The sequence below is a fragment of the Candoia aspera genome, chromosome 1, assembly GCF_035149785.1.
Source record: "Candoia aspera isolate rCanAsp1 chromosome 1, rCanAsp1.hap2, whole genome shotgun sequence".
Taxonomy (NCBI): Eukaryota; Metazoa; Chordata; class Lepidosauria; order Squamata; family Boidae; genus Candoia; species Candoia aspera.
In genome coordinates, this window is record NC_086153.1 from 279,297,390 (window position 1) to 279,325,295 (window position 27,906).

The 27,906-nt window shown below is 39.1% G+C and overlaps 2 protein-coding genes across 2 annotated transcripts in view; both read left to right on the forward strand.

The window, feature by feature from the left end:
• LOC134507588 (cytosolic phospholipase A2 epsilon-like) overlaps nucleotides 1–4,936 on the forward strand; it is a 68,052-nt gene extending 63,116 nt beyond the window's left edge. Inside the window, exons 15-17 of the mRNA XM_063318370.1 lie at nucleotides 512–678; nucleotides 2,307–2,487; nucleotides 4,603–4,936. Of these exons, the coding sequence (XP_063174440.1) occupies nucleotides 512–678; nucleotides 2,307–2,487; nucleotides 4,603–4,811 (557 nt within the window). The 3' untranslated portion in view covers nucleotides 4,812–4,936. The remainder of the gene's footprint in view (nucleotides 1–511; nucleotides 679–2,306; nucleotides 2,488–4,602) is intronic.
• An 8,803-nt stretch (nucleotides 4,937–13,739) lies between these two features.
• Nucleotides 13,740–27,906, forward strand: part of LOC134487823 (cytosolic phospholipase A2 epsilon-like) — a 44,886-nt gene continuing 30,719 nt past the window's right edge. Inside the window, exons 1-5 of the mRNA XM_063289902.1 lie at nucleotides 13,740–13,847; nucleotides 15,457–15,546; nucleotides 22,093–22,168; nucleotides 24,485–24,621; nucleotides 26,480–26,611. Of these exons, the coding sequence (XP_063145972.1) occupies nucleotides 13,764–13,847; nucleotides 15,457–15,546; nucleotides 22,093–22,168; nucleotides 24,485–24,621; nucleotides 26,480–26,611 (519 nt within the window). The 5' untranslated portion in view covers nucleotides 13,740–13,763. The remainder of the gene's footprint in view (nucleotides 13,848–15,456; nucleotides 15,547–22,092; nucleotides 22,169–24,484; nucleotides 24,622–26,479; nucleotides 26,612–27,906) is intronic.

Sequence of the window (27,906 nt, forward strand, 5' to 3'; positions counted from 1 at the left end):
CATCAGATGTAAATGAATAAGAATTCATAAGAACAATAACATTCTGTGCTTCACAAGCCATTGTGAGTTACTCATAAGGATCCAGAAAGTCAGAATTCTGGTAACACCTTTTCTGGCTATGTATTAAGCCTTTTAATACAATTTTATAGTTGGAAAAGATGCCACCAGACTTTTTTTTGCCATCATAGACTAACACAACTCTCCTTCTACAGTATCATAAGGGCCCAAGATTCATTTCTGGTTTTATAAAGCTTCCTAATTGTAAAATGAAGAATCTTTTACCTGAACTTGCCTAAAGGATTCATATTGCATTGTGGTGCCTGACAGAGAAGCAAGCAAAGAACCGGGCTTTTAGAATGCAAGATATAGATATGGATGTGGATATGCATGTAGTGAATATGAACACTTCTATCTATGTCCTAAAGAAAATTAGAAGAAGCTTAATTAAATAAAGAGGCAGCAAACTACTTTATGAAGCCATGAACTGCTAATGAAAATGCTTATCTTTCAGATACCATACTAGACACTTTTCCTAACCAGCTGATGACTCCACTGGAATATCTGTGCCTTGTAGATACAGCTGCCTATATAGATTCCAGCTATGCACCACTTATGAAGCCAGAGAGAGAAGTGGATGTCATTATACATTTGAATTATTCTTCAGGATCACAAACATCAGTGAGATGACTTACAATTAAGTGTTGTTTTTGCATAATTGGTTTGTGTCTTACCCTTACAGAACTCTACAGAAAAGAACTGTGAGAGCTCATGTGCATGAACATATACATGGTTTTGTTTGCTTGGGCTTGGAGTGCTAGCATTAAGTGGGCCTGTAGCCTAAAAGGATGGTGCCGTTCCTACTGGGGACAAACATACACAACTGCATTTTCACTCACTTATGCAGGAATTTAAATACTGTAATTGTAGCATTGACAACAAGAAAGTCCTCTTTAAAGGTCTTGGAGATTATTTGTGGAGATCACAAAACCAGGTAGGAGAGGATTTGCCCTTCCCTCCATATCAGTATCTTCCCTCCCAAATCTGTCGGGCCAAAGATTTTGGTAAAGCGATTAACATTCCAGAGCTGAAATTAGCATTCACTGTTTATTTATTTAATATTTATTTATTTATTTTCAAATTTCTATTACCGCCCATCTCCCCCTGAAAAGGGGGACTCTTGAAGTCAATAGCAAGGTGTTAGTATAGTCCAAGTTCCAAATATACAGGTTCTTAAGTGAGTGAGACAGAAGGCATTGTCAAATCCAATGAAAAGATCAAAGTCTCTTGGGAAGCTGTTATGGCTTGAAGACAATGCATGGAGCACACAAAGTTGGGAAATTGAAGGGAAGTTGTTCCAGTGCCACCCTGTACTTAAGTATAGGCTTATATGCAAGAAAACCTGAGACTCCATCTAAGCATAGCCAGTGCTGATCAGCTCTGATTACAAGATTCAGGCTATTCAAGAGCAATAGTCTACTTCTGGGCAGATATCCTGCCTAAAAACATCCCAAGCAAAGAAATGCTCCTCCACTTCTTTCCTCTGGCTTACTAAAGGGGCTGGTGAAGTTCTCCTGTGCATGACTTAGATAATGTATGAAAAGCACTTTGAACATTTTAAGGGCATAATCCAGAATCCAGTCTGAATCCAGACACAGCCTATTTTCACGGAAGATCCTCACAGACTGTAATGGTATGTGGGAATGACCTTGGGGGACAGGAGGAAGAGCCGCAGACTAGACAATGGTCAGATAAGAGACAGCTGAGCCTGCAGCAGGAATGTGGGCAGGGCTAGAGGCTCAGAAGAGACCCTCCCTAGTTTTTGAGCTGTTAGGGGACTAGTGGAGAGAAGTACTTGCAAGATTCTGTTAATGTAACCTTACAATAAAGTAGAATTAGGTCGTCTGGTCATGTTTCCTGTCTGGTCTACCTCGTAAGGCTGATATCAATCTTGTGAGTGTGAAAGTACTTCTCTAAGCTGCCTTCTATCTGACTGTTCCCTTGATTGTGTCTTGTTGCCCTGTCTCCCAAGGTCATTCCCACATACCATTACACAGGCTCAGTGGACCCATGCTCATTTACCCAAATACATTCTCAGTGCACAGATAAGCTGAATTGTGTGCCAAGGGAGGTTATCCTTGACTAATAGATCCCTATAAAGCCTTCCCTTGATGCCCTACATAGAACTGAATTGGAGTAAAAGAGAAAGAAGCTGCATTAATCAAGAAAAAAATCTGACTGCTATTACTACTTATTATTATTCTTATTGTTCTTATTGCTATTATTTGCTTTGTCCTGTGATAATCTAGTCTTTAGAGGATGCCTCCAAATACTTTGCAAAACAAGGGATCCCTTTCCCCAAAGTAGATATGAGCAGGGAAAAGAATCTGAAGGAATGTCATGTCTTTGAAGATTCTACAGACTCCAAAGCACCTATTGTGGTTTTTTTCCCACTAATAAATGACACCTTCAGGAAATACAAAGCACCAGGTAAGTTCCTTGTTTCCTTAACACACCAACCATTTTTTCACAGGTAAATACTTACCATTTGGTGAACTAAACCCACTACTACACTTGTGCTACTATAAATCAGTAAATTTGGAAGGGTACACAAGCCTGTCATCATTACTGACAATCCTCCTGCTAAGTTATCCCTCATTTCTAAGTTTATATACAGTAACTCTCTCTTTAAAAAAGAAATCTTATTAGTTGTACAACTTTGGAATAGGCAGGAAGATAATAAACTGTTTAAATTATATTAAGCCAGTGGTATACAGTCTGAGGTCCCAAGGACTCCAACCCTAGGTTTGGCCCAAAAGAGCTTTGGAAAAGTTGTGCACAAATTGCACTGCATAATATGGTAATGTTGGAGGAGGGGTTGTTAAAGACATTGGAAAGTATCCTATCCTATCCTATCCTATCCTATCCTATCCTATCCTATCCTATCCTATCCTATCCTATCCAATTTAGGATTTGTCTGCCCCCATATCTTTGTTCTGGCCTTACCTACTTTTTGAGTGCAATCCCCAGCACAACCTTCAAAGGCTGCCCACCTGCAAAGTTGAGCTTTCTTATGTTAAATGGATATAATATTGTGAGCAATATCATGCATTTGAAGTGCATGTTCTTCCTTCATCTCCAATATTCGTCGTGCCTTCTTTTAGAGTCGTCAGCCTTAGCATCATAAGGATGCTAGATGTCTGTTTGTACAATAATACTCCATCCCACAACAAACAGGAAGTTAGGAAGAAAATGCAGAAAAAATGGAAGGTTAAGGAAATATATGCTTTGTGACTTGATAGCTGAAGGCTGCAGACTTCTTTCTCAGCAAACAGAGGCCTCAACATCACTGCCATTCTACCATAATTGATGGATAGTGGAGCCAAAGTTATTCCATTCCAGAGGAGTATAAGGGGATGGCCATGGATCTGCTGGAAGCATAATGTCCTTGGTTCTCTAAAATGTCATCAGACAGGCTGAAAACATATATCAGTATTAAACATACTTACATATTTTCTGTCTCTTTAATGCTGTGAGGAAAACAAGGCAGAATGGAAGAGCACCAGAACACTCCCCCCGATTGTGTTCTGGCTAGTGTAAGATGACTTTTTTTTCTGTCACCAAGCCTTTCCCTACCCCAGACCTGTCTGTAGAATCCCTAAGAGGACCTTTCCACATACATACAGACTTATCACTTCATATCCTAATTAACTCAATTGAGTTACTTCTGAGTATATATTAATTGTAGTATGCTGCAAGAAAGGAAAATCATTCAAAGTCTACAACTTCATAATATAATTTTTGTTTCACTCAGTTTACACTGTTTATTAAAGTCAAATGAAGTAGATAGAGAATGTTACAGAAATTAAAATTATATGAACTAAGTCAGCATCTGATTGGGGAAGTGGCTAAGATTCCATGTTTGTCACTCTGCTTTCTTAACCAAAGCAGAGCATCAATGTAATAAATATGTAATTGTGTGGAATTGCTACCTAAGTCAGTGGGAGGGAAAACTTGTGGCCGTTGAGATGTTTCCAAACTACAACTTCCAGCAACTCAGTTACAACTTCTATTTGGAATTGATGGTGTGTGCGTGTTGTGTGTGTGTGTTTTATGATTTGGGTTTTTTTTACTATGCAAGTATGGCTAATGGTGAAGGATGGTGGAAGTTGTAATTTAGAAAGCCACAGATTCCCTATCCCTCATCTAAACCAGCAGCAGCAGAAGGTTTTGGGACAAAAACACACGAAACCAACTCTTGTGATATACAATCATAAAATAATGTAACCACATGGGCATTACTGTTTGTGAGAAACCATGTGGGTATGTATGTCAACAGTGCTAAAAAGGAAAATAAAGTATTTTGTGCTGGAATGATTAAAATTGATCACATTAAGACTTCTTCATGTAGCTTCTCATCTTACAAATAAGGTTCTATTTTCATGTGACCCTCTGTTCTGCAAAGACAGTATATTTATCAGATTTCATTTGTGAAAACGGGATTGACTTGCTTTTACAATAGGAATGACAGTGCTAATAAAATACAGACTTTGTTGTGTGGATTTTGAGCAAATAATATATTTAATGGTAAATGGTGTTTTGCAGGTATAAAACGCGGTCCCGCTGAACTGAAGCAGGGTGAAGTTGACGTGACTAGTCCTCTTTCTCCATATGGAATACAAAACTTTGAATACACCAAGGAGAATTTTGATAAGTTAATAGAGCTAACTAGTTATAATATTCAGAATAACAAAAATGCAATCCTCCAAGCTTTACAAAGAGCAATAGAGAGAAAAAAACACCAGAAGAAATAGACATCGTTTCAAATATGACTGGAAGATTGCTGAACCAGCTGTCGCAATTTTTATAGATTAATTTATCACCAGTGGCTATGTCAGTTTACAATACAGTAAGATCATAATACATTTTGACTATGAGGTTATATCATTTCCTAAACCTTCAGGTATCAAATAAAAAGTGCCTTAAGTGATATGGTTCACAACTGTAGTCTTTGCTTCTTTCATGTGTATATTAGATTCTTATTATTCTTGATATTATTATTTTGATTGTTAATGCTGTGACTACAGGTTATTTTATTTCTAATTTATTATGTAATAAATATAATAAGTAAATTATGCAATTCATGGAGCGAGGATTGCCAGATGTACAAGCTGGGTTTAGATAAGGCAGAGGAACTAGGGACCAAATTGCCAATATCCGCTGGATGATGGAAAAAGCCAGAGAGTTTCAGAAAAACATCTATTTCTGGTTTATTGACTATTCTAAAGCCTTTGACTGTGTAGACCATAACAAATTGTGGCAAGTTCTTAGTGGTGTGGGGATACCAAGTCATCTTGTCTGCCTCCTGAGGAATCTGTATAACGATCAAGTAGCAATGGTAAAAACAGACCACGGAACAACGGACTGGTTTAAGATGGGAAAGGAGTGCAGCAGGGTTGTATACTCTCACCCTACCTATTTAACTTGTATGCAGAACACATCATGCAATGTGCTGGGCTTGATGAATCCAAGGCTGGAGTTAAAATCTCTGGAAGAAACATTAACAATCTCAGATATGCAGATGATACCACTCTGATGGCTGAAAGTGAGGAGGAACTGAGGAGCCCTATGACGAAGGTGAAAGAAGAAAGTGCAAAAGCTGGGTTGCAGTTAAATCTCAAAAACACACACACACACACACAGACACCCCAAGATTATGGTAACCAGCTTGATTGATAACTGGCAAATAGAGGGAGAAAACATAGAGGCAGTGACAGACTTTGTATTTCTAGGTGCAAAGATTACTGCAGATGCTGACTGCAGCCAGGAAATCAGAAGACGTTTAATTTTTTGGAGGAGAGCAATGACAAATCTTGATAAAATAGTTAAGAGCAGAGACATCACACTGACAACAAAGGTCCGCATAGTTAAAGCAATGGTGTTCCCCGTAGTAACATATGGCTGTGAGAGCTGGACCATAAGGAAGGCTGAGAGAAGGAAGATCGATGCTTTGGAACTGTGGTGTTGGAGGAAAATTCTGAGAGTGCCTTGGACTGCAAGAAGATCCAACCAGTCCATCCTCCAGGAAATAAAGCCAGACTGCTCACTTGAGGGAACGATATTAAAGGCAAAACTGAAAAACTTTGGCCACCTAATGAGAAGACAGGACACCCTGGAGAAGATGCTGATGCTAGGGAGAGTGGAGGGCAAAAGGAAGAGGGGCCGACCAAGGGCAAGGTGGATGGATGATATTCTAGAGGTGACGGACTCATCCTTGGGGGAGCTGGGGGTGTTGACAACTGACAGGAAGCTCTGGTGTGGGCTGGTCCATGAAGCCACGAAGAGTCGGAAGCGACTGAATGAATAAACAACAAAAATATTTCTAATAGTCAAAATTCTCTGAGCAGGTTACAAGTATTTAAAAAAAATATCTGAAAAGATAAAAACTATGTTTGCATTGCTCTTTTTTCTTTGTTCTCAATAAATAAACTAAACAGGAAACATTGCAACTGGAAGCTCCATTTTAAAACGGAAATTGGGCCTCCAAAGAGGTTGGCATCATCAAAGGGACATGAGCAAAATAGGTTGGGGGCTTAATATACCTGCTTTGCTTCATATCAATGTAAAAAAAAAAAGACTTTAAAACTTGCATGGCAGGAGGAGCGAGAATTGCCAGTTCTTGACATAGAAGAAGAAAAGCAACCTCATTTAATCTGAAATATTGGAATGAATAATTAAGATATTGTGAAAGAGGAAAAGATTCAGGTTAGGAAAGGATCATTCTGGAAATGTGAGATGAATTTAAATTGTGAGAGTTAGATGAGAGATGCAGGAGGAAATCCTACAGCGGGGTAGATTTGTTTTTGTTTTTTTGGCCTCTTTTGTGAAAAACAGTTTTTGTTAACATTGTCCTCTGGTGATATGAGATTACTCCCAAACTCAGTTTGATCAAGTATGCTTGGTCATCAACACATTTCCAAGGACAACAGCATTTTCACATATTTGTTTGGGGTGGGGGGTGGTGGCACAGGAAGAAGCCATATCATGCTTGATAATTAAGTAAAATTGATAAGCTTTCAAGGGGCAAAGTGGCTGTTTGGTTTCTGGTGGGTTTTTTTTTTTCTCCTTTCAAAATGCTACCCACTATTTTCTTGACTGAAAATAGGGTGGAGAATTTTGAGATGCTAATTTGGCTTGCCTCAGGTAATTTCACAGGAATTTGCCTTAATAAGCAGGATATAATTTTGAAATACAACATGTGCAGTCACTTTATTTTATAATGTACTTGTTGTTTATTCGTTCAGTCACTTCCAACTCTTTGTGACTTCATGGACCAGCCCACGCCAGAGCTTCCTGTCGGTCGTCAACACCCCCAGCTCCCCCAGGGACGAGTCCGTCACCTCTAGAATATCATCCATCCACCTTGCCCTTGGTCAGCCCCTCTTCCTTTTGCCTTCCACTCTCCCTAGCATCAGCATCTTCTCCAGGGTGTCCTGTCTTCTCATTATGTGTCCAAAGTATTTCAGTTTTGCCTTTAATATCGTTCCCTCAAGTGAGCAGTCTGGCTTTATTTCCTGGAGGATGGACTGGTTTGATCTTCTTGCAGTCCAAGGCACTCTCAGAATTTTCCTCCAACACCACAGTTCAAAAGCATCAATCTTCCTTCGCTCAGCCTTCCTTATGGTCCAGTTCTCGCAGCCATATGTTACTACAGGGAACACCATTGCTTTAACTATGCGGACCTTTGTTGTCAATGTGATGTCTCTGCTCTTAACTATTTTATCAAGATTTGTCATTGCTCTTCTCCCAAGGATTAAGCATCTTCTGATTTCCTGACTGCAGTCAGCATCGGCAGTCAGTAATCTTCGCACCTAGAAATACCAAGTCTGTCACTGCTTCTACATTTTCTCCCTCTACTTGCCAGTTATCAATCAAGCTGGTTGCCATAATCTTGGTTTTTTTGAGCTTTAGCTGCAAGCCAGCTTTTGCACTTTCTTCTTTCACCTTCATCATAAGGCTCCTCAGTTCCTCTTCGCTTTCAGCCATCAAAGTGGTATCATCTGCATATCTGAGATTGTTAATGTTTCTTCCAGCGATTTTAACTCCAGCCTTGGATTCCTCAAGCCCAGCATGTCGCATGATGTGTTCTGCGTACAAGTTGAATAGGTAGGGTGAGAGTATACAGCCCTGCTGTACTCCTTTCCCAATCTTAAACCAGTCCGTTGTTCCATGGTCTGTTCTTACTGTTGCTACTTGATCGTTATACAGATTCCTCAGGAGGCAGACAAGATGACTTGGTATCCCCACACCACTAAGAACTTGCCACAATTTGTTACGGTCCACACAGTCAAAGGCTTTAGAATAGTCAATAAAACAGAAATAGATGTTTTTCTGAAACTCTCTGGCTTTTTTCCATTATCCATCAGATATTGGCAATCTGGTCCCTAGTTCCTCTGCCTTTTCTAAACCCAGCTTGTACATCTGGTGTTCTCTCTCCATAAATTGCTGAAGTCTACCTTGCAGGATCTTGAGCATTACCTTACTGGCATGTGAAATGAGTGCCACTGTTCGATAGTTTGAACATTCTTGAGTGTTTCCCTTTTTTGGTATGGGGATATAAGTTGATTTTTTCCAATCTGATGGCCATTCCTGTGTTTTCCAAATTTGCTGGCATATAGCATGCATTACCTTGACAGCATCATCTTGCAAGATTTTGAACAGTTCAGCTGGGATGCCGTCGTCTCCTGCTGCCTTGTTATTAGCAATGCTTCTTAAGGCCCATTCAACCTCACTCTTCAGGATGTCTGGCTCTAGCTCACTGACCACACCATCAAAGCTATCCCTGATATTGTTATCCTTCCTATACAGGTCTTCTGTATATTCTTGCCACCTTTTCTTGATCTCTTCTTCTTCTGTTAGGTCCTTGCCATCTTTGTTTTTGATCATACCCATTTTGGCCTGGAATTTACCTCCGATGTTTCTAATCTTCTGGAAGAGGTCTCTTGTCCTTCCTATTCTATTGTCTTCTTCCACTTCCACGCATTGCTTGTTTAAAAATAATTCCTTATCTCTTCTGGCTAACCTCTGGAATTTTGCATGTAATAGGGCATATCTCCCCCTATCACTGTTGCCTTTTGCTTTCCTTCTTTCTTGGGCTACTTCTAGTGTCTCAGCAGACAGCCATTTTGCCTTCTTGGTTTTCTCTTTCTTTGCGATGTATTTTGTTGCCGCCTCCTGAACAATGTTGCGAACTTCTGTCCAGAGTTCTTCCGGGACCCTATCTACTAAGTCCAGTCCCTTAAATCGATTCTTCACCTCCACTGCATATTCCTTAGGAATATTAGTGAGCTCATATCTAGCTGATCTGTGGGTCTTCCCTAATCTCTTTAGTCTGATCCTAAATTGTGCAAGAAGAAGTTCATGATCAGAACTACAGTCAGCTCCAGGTCTTGTTTTTACCGACTGTATAGATGTCCGCCACCTTTGGCTGCAAAGGATGTAGTCAATCTGATTTCGGTGTTGTCCATCTGGTGAAGTCCATGTATAAAGCCGTCTCTTAGGTTGCTGGAAGAGAGTGTTTGTTATGCACATTGAGTTGTGTTGGCAAAATTCTATCAGCCTATGTCCTGCTTTGTTTTGTTCTCCCAGGCCATACTTACCTGTAATTCCAGGTGTCATTTGACTGCCCACCTTAGCATTCCAGTCTCCCGTGATGAAAATAACATCTCTTTTAGGCGTGTTGTCCAGTAGGTGCTGCAGATCCTCATAGAACCGCTCTACTTCAGCTTCTTCAGCATCTGTGGTTGGGGCGTATATTTGGATCACTGTGATGTTAGATGGCTTGCCCTGAATTTGAATTGAGATCATTCTATCATTTTTTGGATTGTATCCAAGCACTGCTTTAGCCACTTTACTATTAATTATGAAGGCTACTCCATTTCTTCTGTGGTCCTCTTGTCCACAGTAGTAGATCTGGTGGTCATTTGATGTGAAGTGGCCCATTCCAGTCCATTTCAGTTCTACTGATCCATTTAGTTTTCACGGCAAGAATACTGGGGTGGGTTGCCATTACCTTCCCCAGGGATCGCATTTAGTCTGACCTCTCTGTTATGACCTTCCCGTCTTGGGTGGCCCTTCACGGTTTAGCTCATGGCATCATTGAGGTGCTTAAGCTCCAGCACCACGGCAAGGTAACGATCCTTTGCTGAAGATAATGTACTTATGTTTGTTAATTTCTACTACGGTCTGTTGAGGTTGAGGAGGGCTCCAGTTACTATGACTAACTACAGGTTTCATTTTTTAAAAAGGTTTTGTTTTGAAAATATGTCCGGTTGAAATGGGAAATACTGTAAGCAGTAATTAATTTATGTGCTTTGAATCTTGTCTAGTATCTCTAACCTCTCCCTTTGATAAATTGTTTTAACGTGGGTGCAGCCATTTCAATCTTTCACAATTTAGTCCAGTGTTGCAATGTGAAGTTGGAGAATTATATGTGACACCAAAGAAGATAGGAAGGAAAGACAAACTTCCAATGTTTGTGAGTGCAAGCACTTCAATTCTATTAAAAAACAAAGTCTTATCAAATCCAACACCCTGTTTCCAGAATGGTCAGCCAAAGGTTTCTAGGACACACATGTACAGGGCTGTAGGAAAATAGTCCATTCCTACTGTTATTTCTCAGTATCTGCTATTCATAGGCATATTTCTTCTGATTTGGGAGACAGAACATAGTCATTGTCAGTAGTTCCTGACATGTTTTTTTTTCCATATTCCCTTTGAGGCCATCTATACACCCAGTGGTATCCCCCGGGAGGCTTCAAAAAAGACAAGATTTTAGGCAGATGTCTCACTCCAAAGCCCACCCATTTGTACATGCATGTGACATTGTCAGAAATAGAAAAAGGTGGAGTTTGGATTGCAATGCTGTGTCTACCATCTTGCCCATTTTGACCATCCCTTGCAGATACCACCATAATTTCATTACTAATTTATTTTATTTTTTATGGAATTCATACTTTGCCAACACTAAGAAACAATTTATTCCATGGCTAAGAAACAATTTATTCCATGGACACTGTGAAGAAGCATTTAACATTGCCCATATCATCAAACCTGTTTTTCATTTAGGGCAGTGAGAAAAAGTTTAGTAACAAAACAGGTTATTGGCTTTACTCTTTGTCCTGCAAAGCAATGCATTTCCTCTTTTCATGGTTCATCTCATGTCTTCCTGCTTTTGCATGTGACCAAATAGGATCCAGGCAAGATAAGCTAAATCAGCAGGTTTGCTTAGAGGTTATCAATCCATAGCATAGATTCCGTGCCGTTGACCTCATTATCGCAGGTCAGTTGTTAGATGACTTCAATAGTATAGTTATCAACATTTAATCATTTATTATTTTGAAGTTGGTATACTAAGGTAATTAATCTTTTCATAGTAAAGTTCTATAATGCACATCATATGATTCAAACAGAATGAATGCATAACATTAAAAATCAAGGTAGCACATAAAGGTTTTACTCTGTGTAAATATAACACTAATCTGAAAGATAATCACCTGTTAAGAGGTTCACATAGTCAACAAGTTTGGCAACAATTTTGCTTTTTAGAACATGCATACAACATTTCCAGGTTTCACCATTATTCATTAATAATAATGTTCTTATTCTTATCGAGCTCAGCTTTAATTTCTACTTTCAAGTGCTAATGAGGAACTTATGATGGAATGTACTCCCAGGCAAGTAGCTTGCATTTCGTGACATGGTTTGGGAGCAACCCAAATTTCTTTCAAATGATTTAGTAGAGAAATAATTTCCCTCAAATTACACTTGAGAGTCATAAAGCATTGTGTGCTGTAAGCATCTCTTCAATCAGACACATATGTGACATGGGATGGGGTACAAATGCAGAAGAGAGAAAGAACTAAGTGCAAATAAGGAAGGTGAGCAGTTACTCAGAAATCAGATTTCCAGAATCTAATGACAAAAGCATAAATGCAAGATGGGTGGGGTTTTGGGGAGGAAGCATTAGAGAAGGTGATCAGTGAGGAAAAACTTGGGAGGGATGAAAAATCTATTCCATTTGAATTTTTATAGGATTTATCCCAATCAACACAAATCCATACTTTTTAGAATGCATGCATATAAAGGAATTACACACAATATATAAACAATATATACACTTACTGACTATGAGAACCTCATAACAAGTGGTTTTATATAATATTACATTACAGGAAAGTGGGATGAGTATTCATGCAATAGGACTGTAAGGGGATAGAAGAGGAGACAGTATGGTCCTAAAGGGGACTCCTTCCCAGGATTTGCTCTGCAAACCTTACACACCTATCTCTGCTAAGAACTAGAATCCAGATGTTCTTCTCTTCTGGATAATCAAGAAAAAATGAACCTTCAAGGATTAAGAAAGGCTCTATGATTCCTTGAGTAATATACAGTAGAGAATTGGGAGCTGGAAATGTTCTGCTGGTCCCAAGCCTTTCTATACAATAATGTTTGTTTAGATACAGAAATGGAGAGGGAATCTGAACCCAAGTTTGTCTTGGTTCTTTAACTAACCAAAGGCAAAATAAGGACAGATGAGAAGGAAGGGGAACTGAGGTATAGGAGTTGGCAAGTTAGAAGAACCAAATGAAATAGAGAGAAGAACTAATAGGCATGTTATACGATTGCAGATAATTCCTAATTGCATTTTTAATTGCTTTGGGTTCTAACAATAGAGCACCTATACTGGATATAGCTTTCATTGTTTGTGCATGCAGACACTTTCCTCAGGCACACTGGATTGTTCAGGCTAAAGGCTGAAAAATACTTAAAATGGCAGCAAACCGGAACTGCTTGGTAACAGTCGTGTTTTATATAAAGACACACACACACCTCCCTCCCAACTTGAGAGGGAGGTGGAGCAGGCTTGTCTTTTGTGGAAAGAGAGACAAGTTGAAGTTCTTCTCACAAAGTTTTATCTGACCCTTTCCCTGGCTTCTCCTTCCAGTGACAGCAACTCCATGGTGCCTCAAGCCAGGTCTACATCTGAACAAAGGCAAAGTGATGGAAATCCTAACTAGACAATAACCAATTTCCATAGCTTTCTAGCCCACATTATCCCAATGTTTACAAAGTTCATTTATTCCCCTCAACCCTTGTTTTCCCTCCACAAGCACTTTTAAGCATGCTGAAAGTTTCCCTCTCAGTACCCCCAGCACAGACTTTTATGAGACACATTTGTTATCTTAGATATTATTAATATTATAAACTAATATTCATCCCAGAAGAAGCCACTTCCTTACTGCTGCCAAGAAAACTACATGGATGTGTCAGTGAAATCACCAGGAGATGAATGCAGCTTGAAGGAGACTTGACTTTAAATAGACATTAACGTTGCAAATACCTTGAGTCAGACCTGATATTCAGCTGTGAAATGGGTTAAGTTGTTCCAGACTGTGGATAAGGGTTTATCTCTCTCACGTAATTTGTTTAAATTCTAATTTATTTAATAAGGGTTTTTTCAAGGGGCCTACATATGTTTCTCCATAATACAGAAAAGGAGGAAAAGACAGACTGGGAATTATCTTTCACAACCTTGTTCCTCAAGGCAACGAGCCACAATTTGGCAGGTTTTCTCTTCTACTGAAGTAGGAGAAAATGGGCTGGGATCCATATTTCCCTTCTGCAATCCAAATGGGCGGGCCTAATGTTTAGTTTTAAGGTACTGTACCTTCTTAGTGACTCCTGTCAGCATAACAACTGTAAGAATGTTTCAGGAGCACCAGCCCACTGAGTTGACTTTTGAAGCAATACCTGCCTTGCATGAGACCACAGCAGGACCACACTGTCAGGTAAGGAACCCATTCTTCTGGAAAAGCACAGTCTTTGTTTTTATTATTTACTTGTGCTGAGACTTTGGGGTGTTAAAAAGAAAAGAAAAGAGCAGAAAAATGTTTGAAAATACATGTCTAGAAAGAATAGGCTGCAGAAGGACTAAGTAGGCACCTTTTTTATAACTAAACTGGCAAAAGACATTTTTTCCCTTTCACTTATTCTCCACTGTATACCTATAGAAGTAGCTGCAGTTAGTCCTGGGAGATACTAATGAAAAACAGAGACAGCCAAGGTAGTCATACCACAGGTTGGTATGAGAAGTAAGTTGCAAATCAGTTCTTCAGTTGACACCCAGAGTTTGGGGGATCAACAAATCAGGCAAGAAATCCTGCTGGAACTTTGCCTGGTTCCATTATTGGGAGGCTGTGCTCACACAGCAGAAGGATGCAGTCCGCTGATATCTCTGAATTCATCCATGTAAGATGACTAAATATGCCCTAGTAAAACAGGGAGCAGCCAACTTCAAAGGAAATTCAATTACCAAAGAGGTGGCTGGGAGACCGTCATTTCATTTTTACTTCCTCCCTATGTAAAAAGTTTGCTCAGACCTGATCAGGGTTGGTGTGGCTATGGACAGAACTGGAAGAGATTCACCAAATTTCTCTTTTAAACCATCACCACTACCCCAGTCCAGCTGCAGAGGGACAATAAAAAGTTCACAGATGCAGTTCCTAGAGAAGCCCTGTTGTTTCATGCTTGTTCTATGTATGTGTCTTTGTGCCTTTAGCTGGAAATTAGGGTTAACCATCTATCACACAACAAGGCTGACTGGGACTGGTTAGTTTCACCCCAATGAACTCTTTGGAGTTAAACTAATTTTCTCTAATCCCAGAGCTGACTGGATATAACTTTTCACATGACACACTAACCTGCTACTATTAACTACTTAAGCAAACAGACTATTTGTTGTCAACAATGAATGTTGTTGGACTTCAATTCCCATCATTCCTTACTGTTGGGCTATTAGATGCAGTTGGAATTCAGCACCATTTGATAGCCCATCCTTGACCTAAATGGCAATTTTATACAAACATATATAGAAATAGGCTCCAATGAAAGCAATTAGATTTAACTCTCACTTTTAATGTTTAAAAACCACATTTTACAAAAAGCAGGATAAATTTTACATTTGTTGTCTTTGTCTTATAATCCAATGTTCTCTTTCAAGGATAATTGTTGTCTTATAATTTTTAAAGTGCTGGCTTTTAATTCTTGTACCCATGTACTTTATCATCAAGTATCCTCTCAAAGTGTCTGTTTCTAATCAGGACGATGCCAAAATGTCATCATGATGTTACAATGCAAGTTCCACCCTTTCATATCTATCTTGCAAGATCACACGCAGATACATAAAAAGCAGCGTTTGCATCGTAGCACACATTTCATCACCTACCCACCCCCGGATATCCCATTTCAGGATTTCAATATTTTCTAAAACATTTCTTATTTGGTGTATTGTGTACTACATTAAAAAAAAACCAAGTTCTTGACTTACATCTGTGTGTGTGTGTGTGTGTGTGTGATGTACTGTAGCATATTCACATATATACTTCTTTTCCCTTCCAGGACTATTCTATAAGTGCATCTCCTGTAGCAAGCACGGAACCTGACCCTTTGCTCCAGGACAATGGAATGCATGGTCATTCTCAATGCAAGGTACTATGGACACTTAATATTAGGAAAAGGGTGAATTTATCATTAAAAATAATGAAAACTAACTAAAGAACTACTTGAGCAGGCTGATGATGGTAACCACATCGTCATCAGTTAAGATGAAATAAATACAATTTATTTATTTAATTCTTCCATAGCTGCTCTACATGTTAATCACTGCTATACTTTTTCCACTTCTTTAGCATATGTCTAAATCACAGCTCGTATGCTGTAATGGACGTTACACCTCATTGGCTGGGTTGCCACATTGTACTAAGCCAAAATGTGGTTTGGTTTCAGCTTTGTAATGTGTTAACTCACCCAACTGTGGTTCATTCAAAAATAAACTCGACATATCTTTACAGTATCTAATGAATGACTTGAAAAGTGGGTGAATTGAATTATACATTAAGTCCTTTTACAGATCCTATAAGCCAGCTTTGCATAGTTGAAGTGAAGTTTTGGACACAAAGGTATCTAGTATCAACCGATGAAACAGTCTGGCAGTCAACTCTGCTTGCCCATTCTTGAGCTGAACAATGGAGACGTGTCATGGCATTGCGGCCAAGGGAGAGCAGAATCAGAGCTCTGCATTCATGCAACGGCTGACCCCCTCAGACCTCGCCTCATTTGGGGCAGGGTGCCAACGTCAAGGGCTCATGCCATTGACTCTTGGCCAGACAGCACCTGCACCTTTGTAAGGGACTAACCTTGCCACCCACTGCCTCCAACATTGAATGAAGTCTTGGTGCAGTGAATAGCAAAGAACAGAAGAAGCAGTATTTTTCCCCGATCATGAAAAAGAAATGGCTGAGGATTTTACCGCAATGGAGCTGAATATATACTAGGAATGGGCAACACAAAGAGTTCATGTAGCCCTTTGCTGCTGTTTTGTGTCTTCCCCTAGAACTTGCCTCCCCCCACCCCACCCCCGGAGGATTGTGTGACTGCAATTTGGCAGAAAAATGGCAACTTTCAGCTCTGGGACTTCAGACTTAAAAATACAGCTCTTAGGCCCCTGGGAAGCTTGATGCAAATATTTTGCAGAAAAACCCAAAGATACATAGCTACCTTCTCTCCACGAAGTTAGGGAAGGTCAAAAATTCTGCCCTTGCCACTCCAGTGATACCACTACTTCATTCTCCCTGCTCTTATAAGCCTTGGAAATGGGGGAAAAAAAAGATTAAAAATAAAAGTACGGTGCCAGAAAGAAACCTCGGAGGAGGAGCTCCTCATCCTTAGTGAGCAGTTATTAAGCTCTACCACACCGTAAATAATTAAGGAGAGACAGAATGTCACACCAATAATCCACAATTTCAGAAGCTTTTGAACAAGAAAAATGTGATCAGGCTAGATCTTATAGTTCAAGATGAGGTTTTGGTTTTGTTTTGTTTTGTTTTTGTTTTTGTTAGCATAAGTTACTTTTTTAAAGAGTGGTTATCACAATAAATAAAGTAAAGGTAAAGGTTTCCCTTGACGTAAAGTCCAGTCGTGTCCGACTCTAGGGGGCGGTGCTCATCTCCGTTTCTAAGCCTTGGAGCCGGCGTTGTCCATAGGACACTTCCGGGTCATGTGGCCAGCATGACTCACGGAACGCCGTTACCTTCCCGCCGAAGCGGTACCAATTAATCTACTCACATTTGCATGTTTTCGAACTGCTAGGTGAGCAGGAGCTGGGACGAGCAACGGGAGCTCACCCCGCCGTGCGGTTTCGAACCGCCGACCTTCCGATCGGCAGCTCAGCGGTTTAACCCGCAGCGCCACCGCGTCCCTTATCACAATAAATAAAAAAGCTAAAAATGGATGAAAGTAGGAGATTAGGGTGGAAAGATTCCAGTACAGAAAATATAATGGCCATTTATAATCTAGGGGAAATGAGAGGTTGGATCCAGCAATAAAGGTGGGCTGGAAAGAAGAAGGAGATGGGAAAGCCAACTCAGGATGTGTACTTTTTTTCCCCAGGGTCATTCTCACAGGGGGTCAAAAAAGTCAAGATGGCAGCTATATCCATATGATTGATGCCCTATTTCTTTGATAGTTGCAGCCACCATTTTGACTTTTTTTACTCCACCCACAGCCAATACCCATGCTTCATTCCTTGAGCTTCAGCAACTAAAATCAAATTATTGCCTTTAACCACAATGGGCTCTTTTTGTTGGAAGTGTTTGAGATTGGTCAGGAGGGAGAGATTGAACAACAAAACAAACAGAAATTCCATTAAGGTGAATTTTTCCAAACATAAGAAAAAAATATTCAGGTGTAATGCAAAACTTCTAAACTTCCTGAACTTTTGCCTACTGTTCACATATTTTTACATAGGATCCTTAACTGTGGCACCTGACATCAGAATCTTCTGGTACTAAATACATTTCATAGCTCTGTGATTTAACAAAACAATTGAACAAATTGAATGGCACCTACCCCAATAATTGCAATATTAAGGAGACGTTCAAAAACAAATCAGTAGGAAAATGCAAAACAGAAATATTTCTATCTTCTGTTCTTCATAAAAGATACTGTTAAGAAAATAGAAGGCAATCCAAAGAATGGCCTAAAGAACATGTGAGGACACTGTTCAAAATGAAGAGGGTTCTATTAGCAGTGTGGAAAGTGCTGTGCAAAAATAGCTGGGTACTTATTTAAGTGCCATACATTAACTTTTGAAAAGGGCATGCTACAGGAATATTGTTGAAATACATTGAGGATTACCTTAATAACTTCTGCGTACTACCTTGATAACACAATATCACTGAATAGTAGAATAACTAAAGCATGGATTTCTTTGCTTTTTAGAATTCTAATGTGCTTTCCGGCCTCTAATAAGCATTTTTATTCTTTAATATTAGTTGATTTACACTTTTCCTTTATTAGGAAATTAGAAGAGACCAAGGATGAAATGGATATCACAGGTTTTCCATTTTTAAGCACAATGCAACCCAGCCTTGCCTAGCAATCCCAACCCCTTATAATGCTCCAGAAGTGTCTGTCTCTTCTAACTAAGTGAAGACAACTTCAATGATTTTTCAAAAGAAGGAATGCCTTGTTGGCCAAAAATAGTTGAATTTATTGGATTCAAGCTTTTTTTTCCTGTTAGTTAGCACTCTTTGTTTCAGTAACTTTGTTCCTGTTAGCGGCAAAGAAATAATGATGGACAGGCAAGTGGTCATGGAATTGGAAGGGCTGTGCCAAATACCTATTGAGCCAAGGATAAAAAAGAGCCACAAATTCTCTCCTTCAGTTCCTCATATGTAGTAGGACAGGCGTCTACATTTAAGGTTTCTTATGAGGATAACCCAAATAAAAACCATACAGTATTTTCATCCATTTACAAATAACAATTAAGTTAATAGGAAGTTACCCACTAACTTCTGAACACCAAAAATTCCACCTACAGGAAGGAAAGATTGGGAGAAGTGGGTGTAAGTGACCTCATAATAACCATTGTGGTCAAGTGTCCTGATTACAGGAAATGATGAATGCCAAGCACCACATTTCTTCAACATGACTAAATATCAGCAACATTTAAAAAAATAACCCCAGAGTTGACAGGAAACATTTTAATCCAGTTCTTTACAATGTCACATGAGGAATTAAATCATTACTTCCACAGTTGAGCTGCACGTGACTGAGAAAGATAAAGATATATCTCTTCATTCTCCATATGGTGTTCTATGGTATTTACAGTGATGACTAAATAGATTTAACAAAATTAGGCAAACTCATGGAAGTCATCCATTGCTATTAGCTGCAGATGGCAGCCTAATACCTATTAGACATAGGCAACCTTTCTCAGCTGCGGTTCCATGAGAGATTATGATTGGAAAAAAAATCATTTTTGAACTTTGCACATTGTGTAATGCTTGCACACATAATGGTGGGAATTTTTACATACCATGACTCAGCTGCCATGCTTTCCTGAGTCCAGAAAATTATTTCAAGGGTTTCTCCATGGTAAAAGGGTTGAGAAAGGCTGTCCTAAAATGTTCAATGCAGGAAAGAGAGAACAAATGCCATTAATTGTTTGTATAAAGGAGATGGAAATTATTTTGCCCCATATTATTGCCCCATCCCCATAACATCGATCTGCCCCACCCAGTCAGGCAGGGACAGCATGCTACGGACCCCATTGGCAAAGGAATTTCACCTAGCGGGGTCCAGGAGGTGGGCCTTCTCGGCAGTGGAGCCCGCCCTTTGGAATGTCCTGCCCCTGGAATTGAGATGGGCCTCTTCGCTCCCAGACTTCCAGAAGAAATTGAAGACCTGGTTCTGCCACCCCCCTTGGGATGGGGAGGGTAATAGCTCCACCTGGGGGTGGTTGGCACCAGAGCACCCCTTATTGATCGCGATTCCATCTTTGCTTGGATTTTATATTTATTGTATTTATATTTTTTAGAGTGTAACTTAGGTTTGGATGTTTTTATTATCATTTTTACTGTAAACCACCCAGAGTCCCCCGTTGGGGGAGATGGGCAGTGATATCAATTTAAATAATAAATAAATAATAAAATAATTGTCAATTTTCAACAACTGCTCCATCCCTCAAATCATTGTGATGAGTGCTGTTGAAAAGAGAGTCAATTTTGGAACATTAAATAGTGGACAACATTCCTCAAAAGGAAAGAGGAAAAATACCCCAAATACTGAATCTATTTCTGTCTGTTTATAGGTTGCAATACATTTGCTTTAGATTTTTATAATTGCTTAGAGCAAATCTGTGCACACTGCTGACACTCTTGTCATCTAAAAAGGATTTTTACCAATCCAGTCTTCCCTCTGCAACCCTTTGGCTTTTCCTTAGAGCTTGGGGACCTTGGGAATGATCATTTGCCGATCAATGGGGAAATGGCAAAATAATTTCCATCCCCTTTATACAAACAAGGACAATCTCTTTTATTGAGGGGTCAAGTTATTCCATTTATGGAAGGTGAAACCTGGATCTTCATCAGTGGTAGCAAGTTTTTACTTATTTATTTTTATTTATTTATCAAACTTTATCACCACCCATCTCCCTCCCAAGGAGGGACTCTGGGCGGCTTACAATAAAAACAAAATTAAAATCAAGTTACAAAAAGCAGTTACAAATACAATAAATACACTAGAAACAAAATGTGGATAAAAAGTTGACCGGATATATTTTATTTTTTCATAATTCAAGTATACAGTGACAGTCAGGTTCATATTCTATTCAGAGCTGCCTTTAGTTGCTACTGAGAAAGCATGTCTTTGGAATTTGGAGCAAACCAAAGATATGGCTTCTTTATTCATCTATCAATTATTTATCCCACCACAACCAAATGATTCTCAATGGCTTACATAGAACAAAAAACAGGTCAAACCATCCACAGTCTGATTAAAATGCTAACAGGAGCTATCCAGAATGATATATACAAGAGATAACAGTAAATAAGAACAGAAGACAGAGCAAAAGAACAAAAGAATAGCATCATGAATAAGCTCAAGAGGAGGCCCTCTGAAATAGCTCAGTTTCCAACAATTTCTCAAAAACCAGCAAGGAGGGGGCTAGTCTGATCTGCATTGGGAGGCTGTCCAAAGCACTAGCACTGCCACAGAAATGCAGCCCTTTCTGGCTTCAGCCCCCCAAACTCTCAGAAATGTGGAACTACAATTAGCTTCTCCCTGAATGTTCTAGTAGGTTTTGTTAATACTGGCTGAAGTAGGCAGTAAATATCCACGTGCCAAGCCATAGAAGGCTTTTAGATCAAAACCATCACCTTAAATTGCACCTGGAAAACAATTAGCAACCAATGTAGGGCCTAGAATGTTGGGGTTATATGCTCCCAGTGCCAGGAGTCAGTTAAGATGGCTGTGTTCTGGACAGTTGTAGTTTCTGGGTAGTCTTTAAGGGCAGCCCCACGTAAAACACAGTGTACTAGTCTAACTGGGTGGTAATGAGGACATGAGTTACTGTAGCTAGCTGCTCCTGCCTCAGGTAAGGCCACAGCTGACAAATAAGCTGGTTGAACCTAGTGTCCTAGTACCTAGTGTTCAATCAGAAGCCGTGGATCCAGAAAGACCCCCAGATCACAACCCTGCTTCTTCATGGTTGTTAAGGGACAACACTGATGACAACAGAGAACCTCAACGTTACTCTATATTACTTGGGTTCAACAGCCTGGTCTCTCCCATCCAGACCTTTACAGCCTCCAGCACTGGGAAAAGATATTGACAGCATCTCCCTTGCCACTCAGGGTAGTGATGTACAACTGGATATCATCAGTGCACTAATGATACTGAACCTGGATGACCATGCCCATCATACAGATGTTAAAGACTAGGGGAGAGAGGACCCACCCACCAGGCTGACTACTTCTCCCCCACCACAACAGACTGAAACCACCCTCTGAGGAGGGAGGAGATCTACTTTAAAATGATCCAATATGTGTTTAATTTTCATTTTTAGTGTAGACAATTGAATGTTGTTTTGCTGAACAAACAGTCATGCTTCAGCTAGCTGCTCTGAGAAGTACTTGTGTAGTCCTTTGGATGCAACCTCATACTCACCCTTTCCTTCTATATGTTGCTTTTCAGCAAATGGAAACATTTCCTTGCAGGTTGCTTACTGTTCGTGTAATACGACTAAGGAATCTCCGCCGGGCTGATTTCTGTGAGTGATTGGTGTTTCATTACAGTTTCAGACTTTAACTGTTTTCATTTTTAAATTAAATGCATTAGCCACTGTTATTTAGGCATCTGTAGATTCAAACCAGCTCCAGAATTTCATTCTTGATGAATTTATTGCATAAGGAACTGCATTTATGTCCACTTCCCAGTAGGCTTTACAGCTTAATTCTGAAGTTGGCTGAGAGAAATATTTGCTATCTGTATGGGTAAGAAGACTAATCTTGATGCTGAGGATATCCTATGAAAGATCATGAAAAAAGTGTGGAGCAGAAAAAACTAAAGAAAAAGATTAGAAATTATGTTGGTTCTTGAAATCACAAATAGATTGGCTTTGCTGAGGCATAAGATATTTGAGCAGCTTTGTAAGAGTGAATTACTTAATTTTCAAATAACGAGTTTGCTGCTTAAAAGAGCTCATTTTTTTTTAAAAGAAACAGAGCAACAATCACAACCTAAGAAATTAAATGGGCCAGAGTATTTGTTGACTTGTTTTCACCTGGCTAATTTTGAACCTTATTAACAAGTTTAGAGTTTAAAAAAAAAGTAACACTGAATCAATAGGAAGGATGTCCAAATGCATGAACCTGCCGTATTCAATATTTTCTTACTGCACATAACTAGTAAGTATGCATTCAGATTTGCAGAAAGATGTATGCTTAACTTTATAACATGTAGGGGCTGTGTCAGCTTCTCTTAATTTAGGAATATACCAAAGCATAGAATTTGATCAGGGTGCCTAAACTTGTTCATGGAATTGCATATTTGCAGGGTAAGCAGATTTGCCTAGTATCATCCCTTTACTCCAGGGCCTGTTCCTCCCTATACCCATTGAACAAAGAATTTCATTTTGATGAGGAGAATGTATAAAATCAGTCCCAGAACTTACCTCTTGGTTCATTTTAATACATTTCAGTTCCTTTAATATAGTTCTTCCTTCATCTTACATTATACCAGAGAGATGTGCTGAGTGTTAAACCACTGCATTGTATATATGATTGTTGTCACACTTCTTCTTGGATTATGCTTCGTTGGTAAAACATCAGGGATTTTTTTTGCATAATACTATTATCACTATTAAAAAATCAAGTCCCTTAATACATGCAAGTACATCTGCCATTTGCATTTCTCAAATGTAATTCTGATGCTGTCATACAGATATTATAGCTAGAGTGCTACCTTTCTCCTGCTACTCATGCAATCTCTATCAAAATGCATAAGCATCTGTGAGGGGAAGAGGGGAAGGTGATGAAATGTGCATTATGATGTCACAGTGCAAATTCCATTTTTTTGTACTTGCATTGTGATGTCTCAGTACAAGTAAAAAGGGTAGAATTTGCACTGTGATATCACAATGCAGGTTTCATCATACTGGCTTCTTTGTGGTTAGGAATGGATGCTTATGGCACACAGATGCATCATATGTGTAGAGAGAAATGGGCAGAGGATGTGAACTCACAAGAACTACAGTTTGTAGGAAACTGCATATATACAGTATTGTACACAATCTGAAAAGTAAAAAAAAAAAGACTGAGGTTTTCTAATTCATTAGAATTAGAAATGAATTAGAATTGAAATGAATTCCCCTTGGTGTGATGCAGGTTATTTGAAGGTAAAGGTTTCCCTTGACATTAAGTCCAGTCGTGTCCGACTCTAGGGGGCAGTGTTCATCTCTGTTTCAAAGCCGAAGAGCCAGCGTTTGTCTGTAGACACTTCCACGGACATGTGGCTGGCATGACTAAACGGAACGCCGTTACCTGCCCGCCGAAGCGGTACCTATTAATCTACTCACATTTGCATGCTTTTGAACTGCTAGGTTGGCAGGAGCTGGGACTAGCAACGGGAGCTCACCCCGTCACGCGGATTCGAACTGCTGACCTTCCGATCAGCAAGCTCATCAGTTTAACCCGCAGCACCACTGCGTCCCTTAGATTATTTGAAACTCATAAAAACTAGTTGGGGAAAATATTGGACAATTCCCTTTAAATAACCAGTGTGATGAAAGTTAATAATAGACATCATGTACACCTGTCACTGATGCATTAAAACAGGCCATACGATATAAGAGTTGCAGAACTTGTTGATTCATTGGCATACTTTCTGTTTTGAGGTATCCCAAGATAAATGCTTTGTGATTATTGTTTAAGAGCTTTGCAATAAAGTCAGGGTAGACCCAATGATATAACGATAAACTTTTGCATGAGGTAGCCTCAGCCATCTTTGTGATTTACACTGTCTTGAGTATACTAGGCAGTTGGCTTAGAAATTGGAAACATTATCTTTTTTTTCCTTTCTTATACAGTGAGCCACTCTGATTGTTATGTGACCCTGTACCTACCAACTGCTACAAGTGAGAAGCTGAGGACCAAAACTGTAAATAATTGCAAGAACCCTGTTTGGAATGAAACCTTTTACTATAGAATTCAAAGACAAGTCAAGGTGAGAAACCTTTATCTCTCTTTCAGCTGCTGCTGAACAGGTTCTAAAATAAATTCCACTTTAACCACATCTGCATGCATTACTTGATGTCAAGATATTTGCAGGTTTTGGGGTGGGGTTCTGTTTGCCTTTCACCGGCATGCTTATTTGTGTTATTTTTTTAAAAAGAAAGGTCACTGAGAAAGGATAAGATAGCATTTGCTTCTATACTCTGCATAGGAATTTATACACAGCTAACTTTTGTCTAGTATGGGTAGAATATTTCTCATTTTTACTCCTCCACCAGATTATGAAAAGTAAAGTATTATATCTAGAGTTAAGCAAATAACTATAACTTGAAAGTTGCTTGTAACTAATGAAACACCTCTCTGCTTCATTAAAGTAGCCTTTCTTTTTTCAGCAAGCCTGAAAAAAATTGCAGCTGCTTTAATGTCACATTAACTTTAATGAATCAACTCCTTAAAGCAGCCACAACTTTTGTTCATGTTTATGTGGAAGCCTGAAGAAAAACTGGCAACTTTAATGAATGGCAGAGGTGTGCTGTACAAAACCTCATATGAATTCTGAAGATCTTCCAATTTGTTTTTAAATCATGCATAGCCTACTTACTAGTGAATATTGAAAGTCATTGAAGTGTACAAGGCTTTATGACAAAATCACACAATAACTTCTAGCTTGTACATTTACAATGTCATTTTAAATATAGTAACAACACTACAGGAAAGAGAATAAATAGAATCTGACAGCTGTAGCCTGCAACAATAAGTATCAAAAAAACTCTTGAAGCAACTTATGGGCATGTATTGAAAAGTGAGCTTTCATCAATAAATTCTGAGTTCTCCTGATCTACTTGATAACATAGATTTTTGTTTATGAAAGATGATTCCATAACTAATGTGTTCCTCTTTGTATGCCAGAGTCAGGATGGAATTGGGTGGGTTATAAATTTCATAAATAAATGCCACAAGACTCTTCTTTGTGTTTGCTACTACAGACTAAAGGTTGCAAAGCATTCTGTGCTGTGGATTAAATATTAAGGAGGAAGGAGAACATTCCATCTTTTTTACAGATCATGCAGATAGGTCCTCTCCAGAAATGATCCAGCATTTTTTTTTGGAAGTAAATCTTCCAAAACTGGAAGACTATCCATTTTAGGCACTGCACTGTAAGAAAGGTATCAGACAAATAAGAACAGACTTAAGGAAAGACAACTAGGATGATCAGGGGACTGTTCATCCTCATATCTCACTAAATATGACATGAAGATGCCTTGTTAACCAATTTTAGAGGACATGACCCTCATTTTGTTGCCTCCAATGTATCCCTAGCCCACCATGGAGGTATCTTAAAGTCATATTTAGCTGTCCTAGTTTCAAAATGAATATTTTCCCTCTTCTTCCAACAGGAGTCATGCTATAAAAGCAATCAAGTGCCTCACTGATTATGTTGGTGATGATGCAATCAGAGGCTGGAATCTGCTGAATGCCTGTTGCTCTCTTTCGGTTGCAGGCATGGCCCGGTCATTTGGCACTGTCCTCCATGGCCATTTTGACTTGGGCTACCAGAGAAATCGGGTACCTGCCTCCCATAGATGCATCTGCCTGCATAATGTCTTCATTGTTGTGGCTGCTATTTGTGTCCTCTATTGTAAAATGGCAATAAAGCAGAGATATTCCAAGCTTTTTCTTGTGTTAAAGAAGGAAAAGTAGGTTGCTAAGCCATAACCCACAGCAACCCCAAACATTATGATCGGTGCTGAGGGAAATACAGAATCTATATTTCAGCCACATCTGCCCTAATGTCTGTTTTATAGATATGGATAATACCAGCAATATAATATACTTCTTGATCCTCACAGAACCTGCTAGAATTCTCCGTGTATGACTCAGATGCTGTTACTTCAGATGATCACCTTTTCACTATAAACTTTGACACAGCTCGTCTTCCAGATAATGAGAAAGTTCTTATGTGTTTTAAATGTGATCCACAGGTGAGAAATATACTGCAAGAGAAAGTATACTGTAAATGCCTTTACAGTTTGTGACCCCCCAAGCTGAATAGAGTCCATTAGTCATCAGCAGCTTGACAAGCCATTTTCTTGCCTGCCTGCCTGGCTGGCTTACCCATGACTGTAACTACAAAACCTGGCCACTGGGCTACCATAATTTCTCTGAATCTCAAAAAACCCAAGATTTTTCTCTAATTGATTTATCAGCTGTACCTGCAAAAATGCTGCTAGTAAATGATAAGTCACTGGGAGTTAGGAGGCATATATATTTAATAAATAATAATATTTATTATTATTATTAAACTTAAACTTAATAATGACATTTTCATGCATCTTATTAAAAAGAATCTCAGAATTTGGCTAATGTTGAGCACCAGAAAAAGTAGGGGCAGGCAACCTGCATTTCTGCGTTGGCAAGAATATTATGCCACATTATAGATTTTCCAAATACGTCATGTCTGTCACACTATATGCTTGATAGAGTTCACTTTAGAAAACTCCTTTGACCTATTTTCAATGCAGTTCACTTTTGTCTAATGTTTAGCATTGCAGTCTTATTTTAATTTCTAGTTGATTCTTCAGTTATAATTTCCATGGGGGGCCAGTAAAAGAAGGTAAGCTTGGGTGGAGAATTGCCCTGTCTGAGACTATCTCAGTACTGAGTAAGTTTCATGTTAGTTCAAAGTGAAGAACTAATGATTTCCACTTAAATATAAGGTTAAAAAATGAAAATATAAAGATGAAAAAAAAGATCTGGTCCAGTGATATTTTCTGTTAACTTGGAAACAGTTGATAACTGTCTACATTTGATGCTACCTAATGTGACTATCTAATTGCATGCTATAGTTCCCATGTTATGTTTTTGACTTTAACACAGGAGTAAGCAGTCTGGTGCTCTTAAAATACTTGGGACTTCCATTCCACCTATTCTAGAAATCATTATTATTGCCAAGATATAAGAAAAAAAGTAATTTGGAAAGCACAAGTTTGCTTACTTTTGTTTTACTACCGTGAAATTTCAATTTACTAGTTCTTGATACAACAGACTTCAAATGCATAGGACCAAACCACAGTGATTTATATTGTTTGCATCATTTGTGTGATGTCATTACTCAGATGATGTAAAATCACAGCAGTGATGTACTCTCTGATTTAAGGGGCATTCATCAGTCACAGACACATCCTCTCCCCAATTAGTCCATTAAGGAAGTTTTACTGTATGCCATAGTTTGTATCTGGAGTTGTCTTTCTGTGAAAGAAAAAGATTCACATTTGTT